Source organism: Mustela erminea, chromosome 8, assembly GCF_009829155.1.
Source record: "Mustela erminea isolate mMusErm1 chromosome 8, mMusErm1.Pri, whole genome shotgun sequence".
Lineage (NCBI taxonomy): Eukaryota > Metazoa > Chordata > Mammalia > Carnivora > Mustelidae > Mustela > Mustela erminea.
The window spans coordinates 11,585,458-11,603,545 of record NC_045621.1 but is presented as its reverse complement, the minus strand read 5'-3'; the positions used below and the strand labels follow the sequence as shown (position 1 = coordinate 11,603,545).

The 18,088-nt window shown below is 38.8% G+C and overlaps 1 protein-coding gene and 1 long non-coding RNA gene across 3 annotated transcripts; one reads left to right on the top strand and one right to left on the bottom strand.

Moving 5' to 3' along the window:
* Positions 1 to 675: 675 nt before the first annotated feature.
* Positions 676 to 16,566, bottom strand: C8H2orf69 (chromosome 8 C2orf69 homolog). Its single transcript, XM_032354313.1, has 2 exons — positions 16,066 to 16,566; positions 676 to 3,611 (listed from the first exon to the last, which is right to left on the bottom strand). The coding sequence occupies exons 1-2, from the start codon at positions 16,411 to 16,413 to the stop codon at positions 2,784 to 2,786; spliced, it is 1,176 nt and encodes a 391-aa protein (XP_032210204.1). The 5' UTR covers positions 16,414 to 16,566; the 3' UTR covers positions 676 to 2,783.
* LOC116597032 lies at positions 8,776 to 15,931 on the top strand. 2 transcript variants are annotated; one of them, XR_004288450.1, is made up of 3 exons: positions 8,776 to 8,954; positions 14,848 to 14,938; positions 15,639 to 15,931. It is a non-coding gene; the product is annotated as an uncharacterized LOC116597032 (long non-coding RNA). The 2 variants fall into 2 exon arrangements; XR_004288449.1 differs by having other exon boundaries at positions 8,776 to 8,964.
* Positions 16,567 to 18,088: the final 1,522 nt, after the last annotated feature.

The following is an 18,088-nucleotide window of genomic DNA, read 5'->3' as shown; positions in this document are numbered from 1 at the left end:
CTAAAATGACCATCCTTAAGTGACCGCACATCTCTACCACTAAGAGCTGCTCGGTCTCTGCCTTTGAAAAGACCAACCTGAATTTACAGATAAGGTCTATTTATCTATATATATCTTATCCTCTAAAACATGTTTCTCTTAAAAGCCTTTAATGAAGTCTAACAGAATAGTTCTTTTAAGAATACTATCTTTTGTTTCATATTTTCACTTTTAAGCCTTAGTCTATTATACATTTCTATACTCAAATGCTTCGGACTGTTTTGTCTGTGTCTAGATCTTTCTTACCTTTGGTAGGTGCTTAGATATTAGATGAATGAAATGAAAAACAGACCACACCATATTCTAACTAAGTCTCTTAATGACAGCAAAAGGAATACAGATACCTGAAATGATTAGCACATAAAAGGAAAAACCTTGTTTTTGAGCAATTTTTTTTTCTCCCAAGAAATTTAAAAGAAGAAATGGAAATAAAGTGAATTTTTGTGGGACAATTTAAAGGTGAGAAGAAATGTATTTTTACAAGGAAAGGTTCAAAGTTGCTCATATGAAAAAACATGGAGGGTTAATGAAAACATACACAAACCTAAACTGGCAAAGTGGAAAGAAATAGCTTCCTTCCAAGTAACAATCTGAAGTTTTAACAAATCTGGTAACATAAAGCACATCCAAACAGACTTCTCGGATTAAATTTAATACAATTGTACATTCATGCTGTGGCGGCAACAACTTTCACATTATCTGTAGGACTTCTCAGTTGACTCTCTTGACACAAACACAAAGGCACAGTCCAAAAGGATACACTAACATTTACAATAGTTTTAAACAAATGTAGAGAAGACAAATTTGAAGTCTTAAACTATTTGAAGATGGATCAACTGGAATATATTTTCATTCAAGAAAAGACTTCTACTTTCAACACTCTCACTTTGCCGCAGTGGCGGTTCCAGGTGTCCAGTGAGTTATTCTTCATATCCATTGAACAGACAAATCTAAGTAAGCAGTCACATGACAAGATAGCTAAAGAACACAGATTTTTAAATACCTCAGATTTTTTCAGTGAACTCTTCTGCAAAAAGAAGAATTCTACTTCTTCCATTTTAGTTAATCCTATAAAAATAAGTGCCTTTCCTGCCCTCCCCCCATTAGTGCATTCGCTACCTTAGCTATTTAACATTAGATTCACATGAATTTAACCAAGGATTATTAAACACTGAAAGAAGCCAACCAGGCATGGTACTTTAGGTTTAGGTAATAAAATGCTAGCATCAGGATTTGTCTCCTTGTTGGGAATTTTTGGTCTCAAAAGAAACAGGTATTTAAAGAAAATGAAGCAATATAAACTAAATTGTCCTTAAAAAAATTGAGAGATACTATTCTGTACTTTATAGAATTAAGGGTTGTTATTTTTAAGCATTTGGTGAGTAAGAATTCTTATAAGTCTGAATATTTGGAATGTATTATAGAGTCATTAAAATATAATTCTGGGAAGAAACCAAGAGATTAACATTTTAATTCTATATTTTATAAATTTAGGTCCTCTGGGTTATTAAGATATTAAGCTTCAGTGTCTTTTTTTTTTTTTTTCAGTCTGAAAGCAGCAATGTTACTTCCCTGCTTAATTATTTCATGACCTGCAAAAGCTAATTATTATTAATAAAGGGTTCACCTTTTATTGTAATCACACAGCTATCAATGTTGGTTGACATTCATTAGATCTTGGTTTCTCAAAATATATTTATCTAGGTCAAGAAAAACAAGCAGAAGGAAACCTCACCCAAATTATGTAGCAGTGTTAAGCAAATTCAGTTTTTGAGCCAAAATTAAATCATTTGTGTCTTCAAACTTTCCCTGTAACTTTTCTTATAGCAATATAATTTTGCATTTTGGCCAAAGAGAGCTGCTTTCTTTTGGCAGATAAAATCATGCTTCTGGAGAAACACTGACTTAGATCTATAGAATCTGTCTCCTTTTCAATAGAGCAGTAACAAATAAAGTGTTACACATTTATTTCACCTAAGCTGATCTCTTTCAAAAGTCCAATATGATAAAAATCTGTAGGGTATTTTTACCCAATATACCTAATTACATTCAATTTAAAACAATTTTTCAAAAGAACTGGTTTTTGGCCAAGAGTCAAAAACCAAAAAGTTGTCAAAAATTAAGCCATAGTCCTCAAGTGTAATGATTTTAAAAACCAACTATACACTACTGCATGTTCTTGGAAATTTGGACACAAATATATTTTGACTCCTAAGAAAAAAACTTGGTGGCACATTAAAGAATGACTAGGAGTTTATAAAACATAAGAGGCAGGGGTACAGTTAATTCTACAATTATGGAAAACATCAGTGTGCCTTTGCTTTATTTGACGAGAAATGGAGTTTTGAGTGCCAAATAAGTAATTACTGTTAGTGTCACCAAAATTAGTTCCAAACAGTACTCAGAAAATAAACTACTTCCAACAATAACAATTTTCATTACCTTTTCTAAGGACTATATCGTAATTTTCATTCTTTAGGATGATCCTCCTTGATCATCACAAACCATCTTTTACTTTGCAAATGAACTAATTCTAACCCATTCTGAAGTAAAAACTGTTCACATTCACAAGCAAGGAATACTATTGCACATTACACTCATTTTAGGAATGTGTGCTTCCTCCCCCCACCCCCACCCCAAAAAACTGACAGTGCATCTATGAATTATATCTCATTATCTGAATTTATAACCCTCAAAGTGCTTTTGCTCTTCCACTGAACACGTACATTAATATTCTTGCAGTCTCAAAATACTTCGTGAACCCTGAAGTGATTCTCTATGGAAGGAGCTTCCTTTGCAAAATGAATTTGGCTAGTCACCTGCATACCAAAATCTCCAAGAATCTGAACAAATTTCTTGTGCTCCTTTCCAATCCAAGATCTCATTGGATCACATACTTGGTAAGGTGTTACATGGGTATGAACAATAATCCCTGTTTGTGCAAATTCTTTCAAGACTTCTGGATAAGTAACCCAAGTATTGCTTCCTCCAGAATGACCGCCATCCAGCCAGTACATTGTTCTTATGCTTTTGATAAAAGCATCTATGTTCTTGTCTTTCTTGGCTTCTTTTAATTCAAAAAGCAATTGATTCAAAACAACACAACCTTTACTGAATCCAATCAAAGTAAAAGAAGCACCATTTAGTGATGGTGGGTAAAAACTCACGGTGGACTCATCAGATTTCTCACAGGTCCTCTCTTTTTCTCCCTGGCAACCATTAGTAGTGTGAGAAGAACTGGATCTGCAGTTAGATGCTCTGGAGTCCTTATTCAAATCTTTCACATTCTTCCTTGATAACAAACTGTTCTGACTTAAATTAAAAGCATTAACTAATAACATATGAAGGTGCTTAAAAGCTCCAAAGTCAGTATTGTGTTCTGGAGCACCAAACATATTACTTTTCACAAAATTGTCATAGCAGCTGAATTTGTGCAAATGCATTCGGGAACACTTTATCACCCAAATATAACTATTGGGGAACCGGTGGGCTAAAATGGTGGCAACATTTTCTAGACTCCAGTTTTCCCACTGATAATTCTCAGGATGACGGGTCATAATTTCATGGTAATTCTGAAAGGTAAGAAAGATGAAACAAGCATTAAATACACATTTATATAAAGTTATTTCCACAGTATAGTTTCCTATTTTTATTGTAGAGGAAATTGGGATGTTATATGACTAATGGTTAATGTACTAGAAATGGAAACTATAAATCCATCATTACTTTCTGATAATAAGACTCTAAACAAATAATTTCTTAGTTTAAACCTAAAATCCTTTTAACCTGTCAAAAGACAGGTTATAAGATACAGCTAAACAGTAGAAATTTAAAAATAAAACTTACTTTAAAAGGATTACATTTTAAAATAAATTTTATTTAGTATACATAAAATCTCCTATTCTTAACACATTAACTGAAAATAAAAATTGGTTTTTTTTTAAGGTTTTTTTTTTTTTTTTTTTTTTATAAGGAGAGAGAGAGAATGTAAGAGCAGAGGGAGAGAGAAGCAGGCTCCCCAGTGAGCAGGAAGCCTGACGTGGGGCTTGATCCCACGTTTATTAAACAGAGTTTATTAAACAGAGTTTCAACCAATCCAGAACTTTAAAATGCCATGAAGAACATGGCTTTGAACTGTGCAAATCACTTACAAGTGAGTTTTTTCCTATAAGTAATCATAATACTGTAAATGTATTTTCTCTTATGATTTTCTTAATAACATTTTTTTAAGATTTTATTTTTAAACAATCTTTGCACCCGGGGTGGGGTTTGAACCCACAACCCTGAGATCAAGAGTCCCATGCTCCACCAAACTAAGCCAGCCAGGTGCCTGTATAATAATATTTTAAGAAAAATGTTACTTTGGGACGCCTGGGTGGCTCAGTTGGTTAAGCAGCTGCCTTCGGCTCAGGTCATGATCCCAGCGTCCTGGGATCGGGTCCCACATCGGGCTCCTTGCTCGGCAGGGAGCCTGCTTCTCCCTCTGCCTCTGCCTTCCACTCTGTCTGCCTGTGCTCGCTCTCGCTCGCTCTCTCTCTGACAAATAAATAAATAAATAAATAATCTTTTAAAAAAAAAAAAAAAGAAAAAAAGAAAAATGTTACTTTAAGAATAAAGCATAAGATACATAGAACATACAAAAGATATGTTAATTGACTGTTTACATTATCAGAAAGGCTTCCAGTAAACAACAGGCCATCAGGTAGTTAAGATTTGGGGGAATCAAAGTTACATGTAGATTTTCATCTGTGTGGGAGTTAGTGTCCCCAAACCCTAAATTGTTCAAGGGTCAAAAGTGTGCAAAACTGCAATGAACATTCTAGAAAAATCTTTTTATACATCTATGATTACATCAATAAAAATAAATTATTGGATATGGGGCGCCTGGGTGGCTCAGTCAGTTAAGTTTGGTGCCAGTAATCATCTCAGGGTCATGAGATCAAGCCCTGCATGGGCTCTATGGTGGGTGGGCAGCCTGCCTGAGATTCTCTCCCTCTGGCCCTTCCCCAGCTATCTCTCTGTAAATAAATGACATCTTTTAAAAATAAATAAATAAAAATAAATTCCTAGAAATGGAAAAACTGGGTCAAAGAATACTCATAATTTAAGATTAGTTATACAGACTACAATGCTGTCTTCCAGAGAGGTTATGTATAATTCTTAGATCTTCATTCAATTTCTTATGCAAAGGATAGCTTCTTCTAATTTGGATTTACTGAAGATTTTAATGACATTGTAATTTGTTTATATATTTATTAGCCACCTGGGTTTCTATTTGTGTCTGTTCATAACTCTGGACCTTTTTTATTTGGATCTTGTTTATTTAGGAGCATTCTATATATATTAATAACTTTTTGTATAGGTTCTAGGAAATGCATATAAATTTTTTTCCTTTCTATTTATATTCACAGCAGCTATTTTTAAAAGGGGGAAAATCTTTCAAATTTATTCTATGAGATTTACTGGATACCTACTGATTGGGTATGGATCAGAACAGACTACATCCCTGCCCCCGCAGAGCTTACATTCTAGTACAGAGATACAAAGTAAACATTCTAGCTTACATTCTAGTACAGAGATACAAAGTAAACAGAGCAACTCTCCAACAGAAATATAACATGGTCCACATAAAATTTTTTAGTAGCTACATTTTACAAAGTAAGAAGTTAACAGGTGAAACTACTTTGAATAATGTTATTGAGCCCAATATATCAAAATATTATAATTTAAACATGTAACCAATGTAAAGAAACCAATGAGAGATTATCATATTTCTTTTTCTAAGTCTCTGAAATCCTGTGTGTGTTTACACTTAAAGGACATCTCAATCTGAATGGTAAATTTTCATTGGAACTACTGGATCTGAATTTAGATTTCATAAAATTTACAGTTGAAAAAGTAGATTCACATATTTAAGTTGTTCAAATATACTTAAAAGTTTTTTAGGAACTGAACTATCAGTTTTTAGACTTAAATTTAAAGTTAAATATAATTAAAAACTGAACTCCTTGATTAGACTAACATTTCAAGTGATCGATAGCCACAAGTCGCTAACAGGCAGCATAAAATATTAAGATGGTGGCTAATGCAATGGAGACATTTTAACAATGCTTATTCTTCCAATCCTTGAGCATGGAATGCTTTTCCATCTTTTTGTGTCTTCTTCAATTTCTTTCACGAATGTTCTATAGTTCCTTGAGTACAGATCTTTTACCTCTTTGGTTAGGTTTATTACCGGGTATCTTATGGTTCTTGATGCCATAGTAAATGGAATTGATTCTCTAATTTCCCTTTCTATATTTTCACAGTTAGTGTATAAGAAAGCAACTGATTTCTATACACTGATTTTATATTCTGCCACATTACTGAATTGCTATATGAGTTCCAGTAGTTTGGGGGTGGAGTCTTTTGGGTTTTCCATATAAAGTATCATGTCATCTGCTAAGAGAGAGTTTGTTAAAATGTCTATATTGCCTAGAGCAATCTATACTTTCAATGCCACCCCTGTCAAAATTCCACCGGCATTTTTCTAAGAGCTGGAACAAACAATCCTAAAATTTGTACAGAACCAGATGAGACCCCGAATTGCTAAGGAAATGTTGAAAAAGAAAAACAAAACTGGGGGCATCACATTGCATGATTTCAAGCTTTACTACAAAGCTATGATCACCAAGACAGCCAGTAGAACAGAGTAGAGAGCCCAGATATGGACCCTCAACTCTATGGTCAACTAATCTTCAACAAAGCAGGAAAAAATATACAGTGGAAAAAAGACAGTCTCTTCAATAAGTGGTGCTGGGAAAACTGGACAACTAGGAGAATGAAACTCAACCCATTCTCTTACACCATACACAAAGATAAACTTGAAATGGATAAAAGACCTCAATATGAGGCATGAATCAATCAAAGTCCTAGAGGAGAACATAGGCAGTAACCTCTTCCACATCAGCCACAGCAACTCTTTCAAGACATGTCTCCAAAGGCAAAGGAAACAAAAGAGAAAATGAACTTTTGGGACTTCATCAAGACCAAAAGCTTCTGCATAGCAAAGGAAACAGTCAACGAGGAAGCAACCCACGGAATGGGAGCAGATATTGGCAAATAACACTACAGACAAAGGGCTGATATCCAAGATCTATAAAGAACTCCTCAGAATCAATACACACAAGATATAATCACGTCAAAAAATGGGCAGAAGACATGAACAGACACTTCTCCAAAAAAGACATACAAATGGCTAACCGACACATGAAAAAATGTTCATCATCATTAGCAATCAGGGAGATTCAAATCAAAACCACATCGAGGGCACCTGGGTGGCTCAGTGGGTTAAGCCTCTGCCTTCAGCTCAGGTCATGGTCTCAGGGTTCTGGGATCGAGGCCTGCATCGGGCTCTCTGCTCAGCCGGGAGCCTGCTTACCCACCCCCCACCCCTCAACCTGCCTCTCTGCCTACCTGTGATCTCTCTGTCAAATAAATAAAATCTTAAAAAAAAAAAAAATTGAGATACCACCTCACACCAGTTAGAATAGCCAAAATTAACAAGACAGTAAACAACACGTGTTGGAGAAGATGTAGAGAAAGGGGAACCTTCTTACACTGTTGGTGGGAATGCAAGTTGGTGCAGCCACTTTGGAAAACAGTGTGGAGATTCCTCAAGAAATTAAAAATAGAGCTACCCTATGACCCTGCAATTGCACTACTGGGTATTTACCCCAAAGATACAGATGTAGTGAAAGGAAGGGCCATCTGTACCCCAATTTTCATTAGCAGCAATGGCCACAGTCACCAAACTGTGGAAAGAGCCAAGATGCTCTTCAATAGACAAATAGATAAGGAAGATGTGGTCCATATATACAATGGAGTATTATGCTTCCATCAGAAAGGATGAATACCCAACTTTTGTATCAACATGGATGGGACTGGAGGAGATTATGCTGAGTGAAATAAGTCAATTAGAGAGTCAATTATCATATGGTTTCACTTACTTGTGGAGCATAAGGAATAACCTGGAATAACCTCGAGGACATGGGGAGATGGAGAGGAGAAGTGAGTTAGGGGAAATCAGAGGGGGAGAAAAACCATGAGAGACTGTGGACTCTGAGAAACAAACTGAGGGTTTTGTGGTAGGGGAAGCGTGAGCCTGGTGGTGGGTATTAAGGAGGGCCAGTATTGCATGGAGCAACAGATGTGGTGCATAAACAATGAATCTTGGAACACTGAAAAAAAATAAAATAAAAGTAAATAAATGAATGCAATGGAGTATAATTTTTTTTTTAAGCAGGGCAAAAGAGATACAAGGTTTTGGAGAGGACAGAAGATTATATGAAACCCAGGGTGGTCTCCAATAATACCATAGTTGAGAAGTACCTGAAGGAACCAAGCAAGTCAGTCATGCTATTTCAGGCATAAGGAACCGCAAGGCCCTGAAGCAGATGCATGTCTGGGACAGCCAAGATACAGCAGTGAGACTGGAGTAGCTCCTGTAGTAGGAACAAAAAGAAAGTGGGGGCATCCGGGTGGCTCAGTCTGTTAGGCATCCCTGCAGCTCAGGTCATGGAGCCTGGGCATCAGGCTCTCTGCTCAGCGGGGAGCTTGTTTTTCCCTCTCCCTCTGCCTGCCCCCATTGCTTGGCCTGTGCACTCTTTCTCTCTCTGTATGTCAAATAAAGAAAATCTTAAAAAAAAAAAAAAAAAGTAATCGCCAAGGCCAGAGAGATTGTTGGGGAGAGGGGGAGGTGTGAGAACTTTGGCCTTTGCTCAGAGCACAGGGCTGATGTAATTTGTTTTGAAAGATTACTCCTGCTCCTATGTTGAAGGTCAGGAGCTGAAACAGAAGACCAGTAGAAGGTTCCTGAAGTATAATCCTGATGAGAAAAGGCGGCTTGAACAAGAGTGGTAGTAGAAATTCAAGTGGTAAAAAGTGGTCAGACTCTGATTATATTTTGAAAATAGAGTCAACAGCATTTGCTGATTGACTGGATACAGGGTATGAGAGAAAGAGAAACAGAGTTGTGATTTTCCTTTATTTCTAACAGCCATATACTATCTCTGTTGAACAATTTTACATGTACTTCTCTTTTGACCTAGTGATTCCACTTCTAGGAATTTATCTCAATGATATACTTGCATATATGCATAAATAAATAAGCGTGTATAAGGTTATTTCTGTTTCAGAAGAATGAATCAAGTCTATGAGTACTCATATGCATTATAAAATAAGGGCTAAAAAAAACCTTGTAAGCTATGTGTTTTTTAAGAAAAAAGAAAAAAAAAAGTTTGCAGGGCACCGAGGTGGATCAATCAGTTGAGGGTCCGTGTCTTGATTCCACTCAGGTCATGATTTCAGGTCCTGAGATCAGCTCCAAGTCAGACTCCACCTTTTCCGTACTACGTTCCCTGAGTGCGCATGCGTGTACATGCAAGCTTGCGCGTGCACTCTCACTCTCTCAAATAAAGAAATAAATCTTAAAAAAAAAGTGTGCATCAGCACAGAATGTCTGTGGAAGAACATATAAATCAGCAACAGCGGTAGCATTGGGAAAGAGAAATGGGGACCGGAGAGACCGGAATGAAAAGGTTATACTTTTCAACGTATAACCTTAAATAAACTTGATTTTTAATAATACACATATTTTTCTATTAAAAATCTTAAAACTAATGAAAGTAATACTAACTACAGAAATTTAGTTTATATACAAAGGTATAAGGAAGACAGAAAAGCCATCCATAAAACCACCAATTAGAAATAATCATTATTAAAATGAGTCTAGCATTCCAGTTTTCTTCAGTATACATACACATTTGTAAATATGTATTTAAGACAGCATTCTTACTTCTCCCTAGTAATATATTACAGGCTTGGTTCCAAAGCAATAAATATAGATATGCATAATTTTTAGACTTCCCATCAAAAAGATTAATTTCAATTTCCATTCTCACTGGAAGTATAAAAGAATTTATACTTTTATAAAAAGTATTACCCACATTACCCACACTAGCTATTAGCATTAATTTTTTAAAAACCTTCACTACTGTGATAAAATACTTTACTTTTGATTTAATTTGCATGTTTTGATTCCTAAGCTGGTTGTTTATTGACAATTTTCATTTTTTTTCTTTTGTTAATCCTCTGTTCATGTCCTTTAAAATTTTCCCAGTTGGATGTTCAAGTCCTTCTTAACAGTTCATAATCTCATTAATATTAAGTTTGTCATATATATTTAGAAAATACTTACTCCCAGAAGGCTATCATTTAACTTTTTATGGATTCTGCTACTGCCCTTTGCACATTCATATTTGTGATATAAAATTAAAACAGGAACTTAGATCTCAAAGCGCTCATCTAAATCCTTCGTATAGCTAAGGAAACTCAGGTGCTAGAAACTAAATAGTTATTTCTATTATAGTTATTTATATTTCTATTATAGTTATTTAGTTAATGAGCCAAAATGAACTCAAGAGTCTACAATTCTCAGTTTAGCCTCTACCACATAGGAGGTAATCTAAAAACTTGATATTTTCTTTGATTAGTTCCAGGTTACATGATCAAAGGGGAAAAATGTTTAATTTATACTAAGGAACTGTGTGCACTGAAATATAAAAATAGTCACTGTTGTATCAAAACCCAGATCCCAAAACAGTGGATAAATACTCCCATATTCTAAAAAGAAACACAGGACATCCCCTAGGACTCGCTAACAGCTGCCCAAAACTGTTTCTGGAACTCTGGCTATTATCCAGGGCCACTCTAGAGAAGGGGGTAAGGCGACAGAAAGAATTTCCGTTTGGGAATTTTCATCCCAATTGGGAATGTAATGTACTTATTTGCCTTGTAGTGCGGAATGCTTGTGGGGGAGGGTATGATGCTTCTCATCACCAGTGAAGCAAGTGGCAAAAGAATCTCTTGGAGAGCTCAAGGTGCTCATTTCACAGGAAGATGCTTACTGACCTGCAAAAACTTACAGGCCCACCCCATACTGCTTCTAAAGTAAGGGTATAAAAGACTCTTAGCAAAACTTGATGTGCATGTGTCTCCAACGGTTTGGAAACATTTGCGACGAAGTTTCAAGCTAGGCGTTATAGTCTTATAGCAGAGCAAGGATAACTATATTGGATATGAGCTGTACTTCCATCGAAAAAAGGAGGGAGGGGGAGCCTCTGCTGAGCATAAAGTAGACATCCCAAGTAGGCAAGCTAGAAGGACTAAAACAGGATCCAGCCTAAGAAGGCTGCCTGATATGAGCACAGAAAGCCCCAGGGCACAAGATCAAGTGTGAAATAATAGAATACATATATTTTTATCTGCTCCTGTTCCTGGCAGAGAGCTCCTAAAACCCTTGGAATTTCCTGGGTGACAGGAACAACTTTGTTCTAATGAAATAACTCTTGGTGGGCTCCTGGATGGGAACTGGTCAACCAGAGAGACCAAGACATGATTAGAAGTTTGAAACTTTCTGTCCCACTCTCCATTCCCCAAAGAGGGGCTGGAAATGGATGTTAATGATTGGCAGTGACTATGCAATGAGGCCTCCATAAAAAATCCCCAAAGTATGGGTTCTACTAACTTCTAGGTTGGTGAACACACAGAGGTGCTAGGAGAGTGGTGCGTGGAGAGCAAGCTTTGGAAGGTCCACACCCCTTCCCACATACCATATGTATCTCTTCCATCTAGGTGTTCATCTGTATTCGTTATCACATCCTTTCATAGTGAGTAAAACAGTAAGCACGCCGCTCCCTAAGTTCTATGAGTCACTCTTGCAGATTAACTGAACCCAAGGAGGGTATCATGGCCATCCCAATTTATAACCAGTCAGCAGCAGCACAGGTGACAACCTGGGACTTGCAAATGGCATCTGAAATGGGGGACAGTCTTATGGGACTGAGCCCTTAACTTATGAACTGTGACAATAACCGTGGGTAGATACTGTCAGATTAAGTACTAGGATACCCAGCTGGAGTCACAGAGCATCACCTGGTATGGAGGAAAACCCACATATTAGGTTTCAGGAGTGTTTGAGTGTGGCAGTAGTGTGAGTAGTAAAGGCATGACACAGGAGAAAAGAGTCCAGGACATACACTTAGGGCACAATCATCTATATATCCTAGCCTTTAGGAAAACAAAAATTTTTTAAAGGTAAAACTGGAAGATGACTCAAATGTTCACCAAGTGCTAAATGAGTAACCAAATTGTATATCCATACATAGAAAACTACTTAGCAATAAAAAGGAACATACCATTGATACAGGCAAGAGTAAGAATGAATTTCAAAGCATTATATTCTAGTGAAAGAAGCCGGACACAAGACCACATACTATGATTCCAAATTCATGAAAATCTGGAAAAGGTAAAACAATAGTGAAAAAAAGGTCACTGGTTGCCTGGGGCTGAAAAAAGAGACAAAAGTGGGGCATGAGGGTCCCTTTTAGGGTGATGGAGATGTTTTAAGACTGTGGCATTGGTTACATAATTATAACATCTGTCAAAATTCATCAAAGTGTAAGCTTATACTTTAAAAAAGAGAGATAAGTATAATTTTATATCCTGAGGCTTTTAAAAGCAAGATAACTCAAGAAAATTGGAAAGGGCCTATTTAAAAAAATCCTGACTCCCCCCTCCAAAATCATTACTGATGGATTAAAAAAATCAAAGTACCTTAAGAAATATGAATTACTATGTTCTCAGCTTGCCTATTAACTCAAATGAAAAAACCTAACAAGTACAGAATAAAAAAGGACACATAACAAGAAAAAAATGATTGCAAAAGGAACATCAAGAAAGCAATGGTAAGGGGCGCCTGGGTGGCTCAGTGGGTTAAAGCCTCGGCCTTTGGCTCAGGTCGTGATCCCAGAGTCCTGGGATCGAGCCCCACACCGGGCTCTCTCTGCTCAGCGGGAAGCCTGCTTCCCCCCTCTCTCTCTGCCTGTCTCTCTGCCTACTTGTCATCTCTGTCTGCCAAATAAATAAATAAACTCTTAAAAAAAAAAAAAAGAAAGCAATGGTAATTAAAATTTAAAATTACAGACAACTAGATCTGATACCAAATAATAAATTGGTGTTAACATGAGGTAAATTTTCTAATGGTACCTTACAAAGTTCTATTGGCCCACTTCTGTTCAGTATTTCTCCAAATAAGAATAAAGATACACAAAGTATGCTTATTTACTCTATATATGATATAACCAGAACAATGGTTCTATAAAAGATTCGATACACTGATAAGACGAGCTGTATTTAACAGTAAATTCCACAAGGATGAACATGAAGATGATAAGAATCAAGTACGAAGATACAGATGAGGAAATCTGAGCCCAAAGCATTTCATATAATAGCCAAGATTGATCAAGCACTTTGAGCACTGCTCAAAGCAACTTACATATATTCATTCATTCATTCATTCATTCATTCAACAAGTTACATACTGAACACCTACTACATGCCATTCAGTGGCATGTATCTATTCACATAGATATATTGGTGAAAAAAACAGACATAAAGCTTATACTGTAGTGCTGGAAGACAGACAAAAACCAAAATGAATAATACAGTAAATGAAATGGGTAAAAATAAAAGAGAAAAGCTAATAGGGATCTTGTGGATACATCTGATTACTAAATAGGGCGGTCAGAAAAGGCCTCACTGTGAAGGCAACTTTTGAACAGACTCAAACAGATGAGGTAATGAATCCTATAGATATCTGCAGGAAGATTTTCGGAGCAGTATGTGCAAAGCTTCTGGGGTAAAGTGTATCTACCATGAAAAATATGAATACTGCTGCTAGGGCAGAGTAGAACAGAAAATGGAGACAGTCAGAAAAGCAACAGAGTGGGAAAAGGTGAAGACAGTGAAGAGCCCTTCAAAACATCAAGATTCTCTGGATTTTACTCTGAGTAATTTGGGAAGCTACTGCAGAGTTTTGAGCAGCGGTGTAGCATGATTGGACTTACTTTTAAAAGGACTCATCTGATCACTTCCAGAAAGATCTAGAAGGGGAAGCAACTTTGTTGATGGAGGTATGAGTGTGAAAGAGAGGTTGCTAACAGATAATTCAAGATTTCTAACTTCAGCAACTAAAAAAGAATTTCCATTAACTGAGATGAGGAAGACAGAAGGAAGAACAGATTTAAAAGCAAGGATCCAGAGATTTTAGTTTTGAGATATCTATTAATTATCCAAAAGGAAATATTGTGCATGCCTTAGGTTAAGCCTAAGGTTCCAGAAATCTACATAGGCTAGATACACAAATGCTGAAGGTCATCAGAGTACAGGAAGAATGTAAAACTACAAGACTCAAAGAGATCACTAAGGGAGTAAAGGCAGAAGAGAAAAGTCCACAAACTGAGCACTCGGGTCGCCCAATAAAAAAGGTGATCAGAAAGATGAGAAGGAACTGTCACTCATCAGGTGTTCACATATTTAGTCCTCATTGATATTCTATAAATTATTATTCCTATTTTATAGTTGAGGTAGCCGCAATTGGCTGGAGAATTCATAGCTAAAAAGTGCAGAATCAGTGTTCAATCCTAGGCAATCTGGCCAAAGCCTTCTGATGCATTATCTTTAAAGGACCTGGGTTTTTAAAGCACTTCATACTCTGCATAAAACACTATATCACTGTCCAAAAAGCTAATGGAATCTCAGGCTACATAAGGAAATGGATGATGTCAAAACAAAAGGAGATATGACTCTAAGTATATTTAGACTTTTTAGACCTGCATTGTATTCGGGTTGTCACACTTTATAAACATTTAGTAGGAGCTCAATAAAGGTTAGTTACCATTACTATCATCACCATCATCATCATTACAGATGCACACCCGAGCTGTACCTCAGATCTCTGCAAGTGGCCACGAGTAATATCATCCTGTTTTCCCACACTGAGCAACCCAGCATTAACTAAGTACCTTCTCTTAAATCCAAATACTAGTTTTTACATAGTTGTTATCAGCCATCAGCCCAGTTAGTTATTCTAAGAACAAGAGAAAAAAACTACATATATCTTAATCATCTTTGGACACAGGGCACAAAGTTTGTAACTGTATCATTTTCAAGCAACAATTTCAAAAACAATAAACTAATACTGTCTCACAGTAGAAGAAACATATCTAGCCACATTTAAGCTTTCCTTGTCCACACCAGCACTACTCAACAAAACTTTCCGTGATGATGGAAATGTTCTGTGAAAATGCTCTGTATCTGCGCTGTCCATTAGGGCACACACAGACCTCAGGTGCTCCTAAGCACTTGAAATGCTGCTAGTACAACTGAGGAATTGGATTTATTAATTTAATTTAAATAGCCACATATAACTAATGGCTACCATATAAGGCAACAGGGTTCTGGATTAAGATCTACATTAAGACCCAGCTTTGCAGGGCAATACATCCACGAATATTTGAAGATATAAAATTAACAATAAAGATAAAATCACGTATAAAAAGTACAGAGTTTAGGTGAGCACAAAACACTGACATGCTTAGCAATTAATGACCCTTTTCTTCCACCCACCCCCTTTGCCTTTTCTAGGGTTACTGAAAGTGTCATATCCTTGTAAAAAAATAAAAAAATAAAAAATAAAAAAAATTTTTTTTTTTTTTAAGTCACTGCCAGCGTTTTCGGAACACTGCGCGCTAATCTGAGAGCCATCCCGTCTCCTAATACACATGCACGCGCGCGCACCTCGGAGAAACCAAGTTAGAGCACGAACACACGGATGTGCCTGCCTCATTTGTTCGGTCTCAAAATCACCCCCCACCCCCGCCCAAGCCCGGACGAACAGCTGGCTCTTCCGAGGTCGGTCGTAACCCTCCAAGGACACCTGCCCTCCGGGGCTCCAAAAGCAGGGGGTCAGGGGCGTGGCAGGGGCGGGTTTGGATTTCGTGGAGTAACTCAAGAGCCACGCTGGGAGCGCATGTGTGGGTGTGTTCAGGGGAGGCGAGGAACCCGGCACTAGTGCAAGGGAGACACTGAGGGAATTCGCATATGCACACGGGGAGGGAACAGGTGTCCAGGCAGGCCCCAGGTTACCTGCACATCCCCGGGGAAATAGAGAACGTGATGCTGGCGCGCTGGCTGCGGCTCCTCCTTCGCCCGCTCCCCAGACAGGGCGCGCCGTTCCGGTCCCTCCCCCGCCGTCTCCGCCGCCAGCAGGAGCAGCTCGTTGCTGCGCTGCGGGTCAGCCCCCGGCACCGCCGACAGCTGCAGGCACTGCGGCCGGCGCCCCTCCGCCGAGGAGGAGCACCGCGCGCCGCCGCCGCCGCCGCCGCCCAGGTTCATGGTGTCGGCCTGCGAGCGGGACGCGGCGATTCCGAGGCTGAGCTGCGGCAGGAGGAGCAGCAGCGGCGGCGGCGACCGCAGGAGCCTGAACTCCCACATGGGTCGCTGCCGCGAGAGCGGTTCGGGGGTGAGGGGAGGTCCCGAAGGAGGGACTTGGGCAGGCCGCCCAACGGTCCGCGGGAGCGGCCAGGGCGGGACGCGGCGCCGGGGCGACGACGGCGTCAGAGGCCGGCGTCCGCGCGCAGCGTGCGTAAGGGCGGGCGGGGGTGTACGAGAAATTGGACTCGGCTCCGGGAGCCGGAGGCGGGGGCGTGGCCCGAGGAAGGACGTTTGTGATTGGTGGGTTCCCTGCGCGGGAGGTTCGAGCGGAAGTCGGGCGCGGAGCTGGAGGAGAGCCGAGAAAGAGGGAATGCACTAGGGACTCCGGACGGAGGGCGGCAGTGGTAGCGTGAGCACCGCAGCAGGAGCGGCCCGGAGGCCGCTGTCCAAGGACTGGGTAGAGTTTTGAGTACACTGTGCTCCCGTTTCTGTAGGCTCACCTTTCTGGTGAGACTTTTTATAGTTCTTTGAGCCCTAAATGAAGGGAATCTTCCTTGTCTCACAAGCTCGAGTTTTCTTTGTGGATATAGAGGATTTCTAGGTTCATGGGGATTTGTTGTTAGAAACGAAATCCAATGCACCTTTGATTGGTAGTGGGGAACAGGGCCCATGACCTGGGACAGGAAAAATGGGGCAGGTCACTACCTGTTACACATTTGTTGTCCCTGGTGTTTGCAACCAATGGGATCGGCTGCTTTAGAGTTTTCAGACTCCGGTGTGGTGGCCCCTTGTGGAGCAGTAAGTTTTGGCCAAATGTATGCTAAAGACGGGGCTGGGGGGTGGGAAATGGTTCAGTATTCTAAATCTCCAACTGTTGGTGAGGCAAGGCACTATAAGGTGCTTTATAGGACACAGTATTAGTGATTTTCAACTTTCAGTATTTCTGGGCCTGCTCATGGGTTCTCAGGGAAAGCATACATTAACAACTACCAGAGTCTGCAAAAATCTCAAAGCATGGGGTCTACCTCTGCCCTGAGCACATATTGTCCATCTGCTTTGTTTATAAATAACCTAAAAAGGAGGTTATACATAAAGAAAAGAGTTAACAAACAAATAAACAAAAACCAAAACACCTTCCCTGGTTCCTGTAAGATTAAGGTCATGTAGCCCTCCATCTACTAAACTTAAGATAAAGTCTGTTTCTTTCTGGAATGTCTTTTATCTAATGATTTGTAATTTTTTATGCAAGCAATGTATATAATCCTTCATTAAATGTTCCTTCCGTGGAGCACTGTCTTCTTTATGAAGATTGTGCATCTGGGCAACTGTCCTAAATTGAGAAGGAATAAAACTCTTTCTTTGAGAAATTATAAAAGATGACTCATTTTGTGTTGACAAGCTGAGCACTTCGTATTATTAACTGTTGTGAGTCTACATATGTATGTGTTTAAGCACACACATTGTTTACTTCATTTCACATATCAAATAGTCACAAATAAGCTTGGGCATTAGGTGGCTCAGTTGGTTGAGCATCTGACTGGCTCAGGTCGTGATCTGGGGTCCTAGAATCTAGCCCCATGTGGAGTCCTGTGTTCATCCAGGAGTCTGCTTGTCCTTCTCCCTCTTCCAGTGCCACTTGGGCTTCTCTCTCTTTCTCTCTCTCTCAAAAATAGATAATCTTAAAGAAAAAAACAAATAGTCTGGAAATCCGAACACAAATGATAAAATATAATTT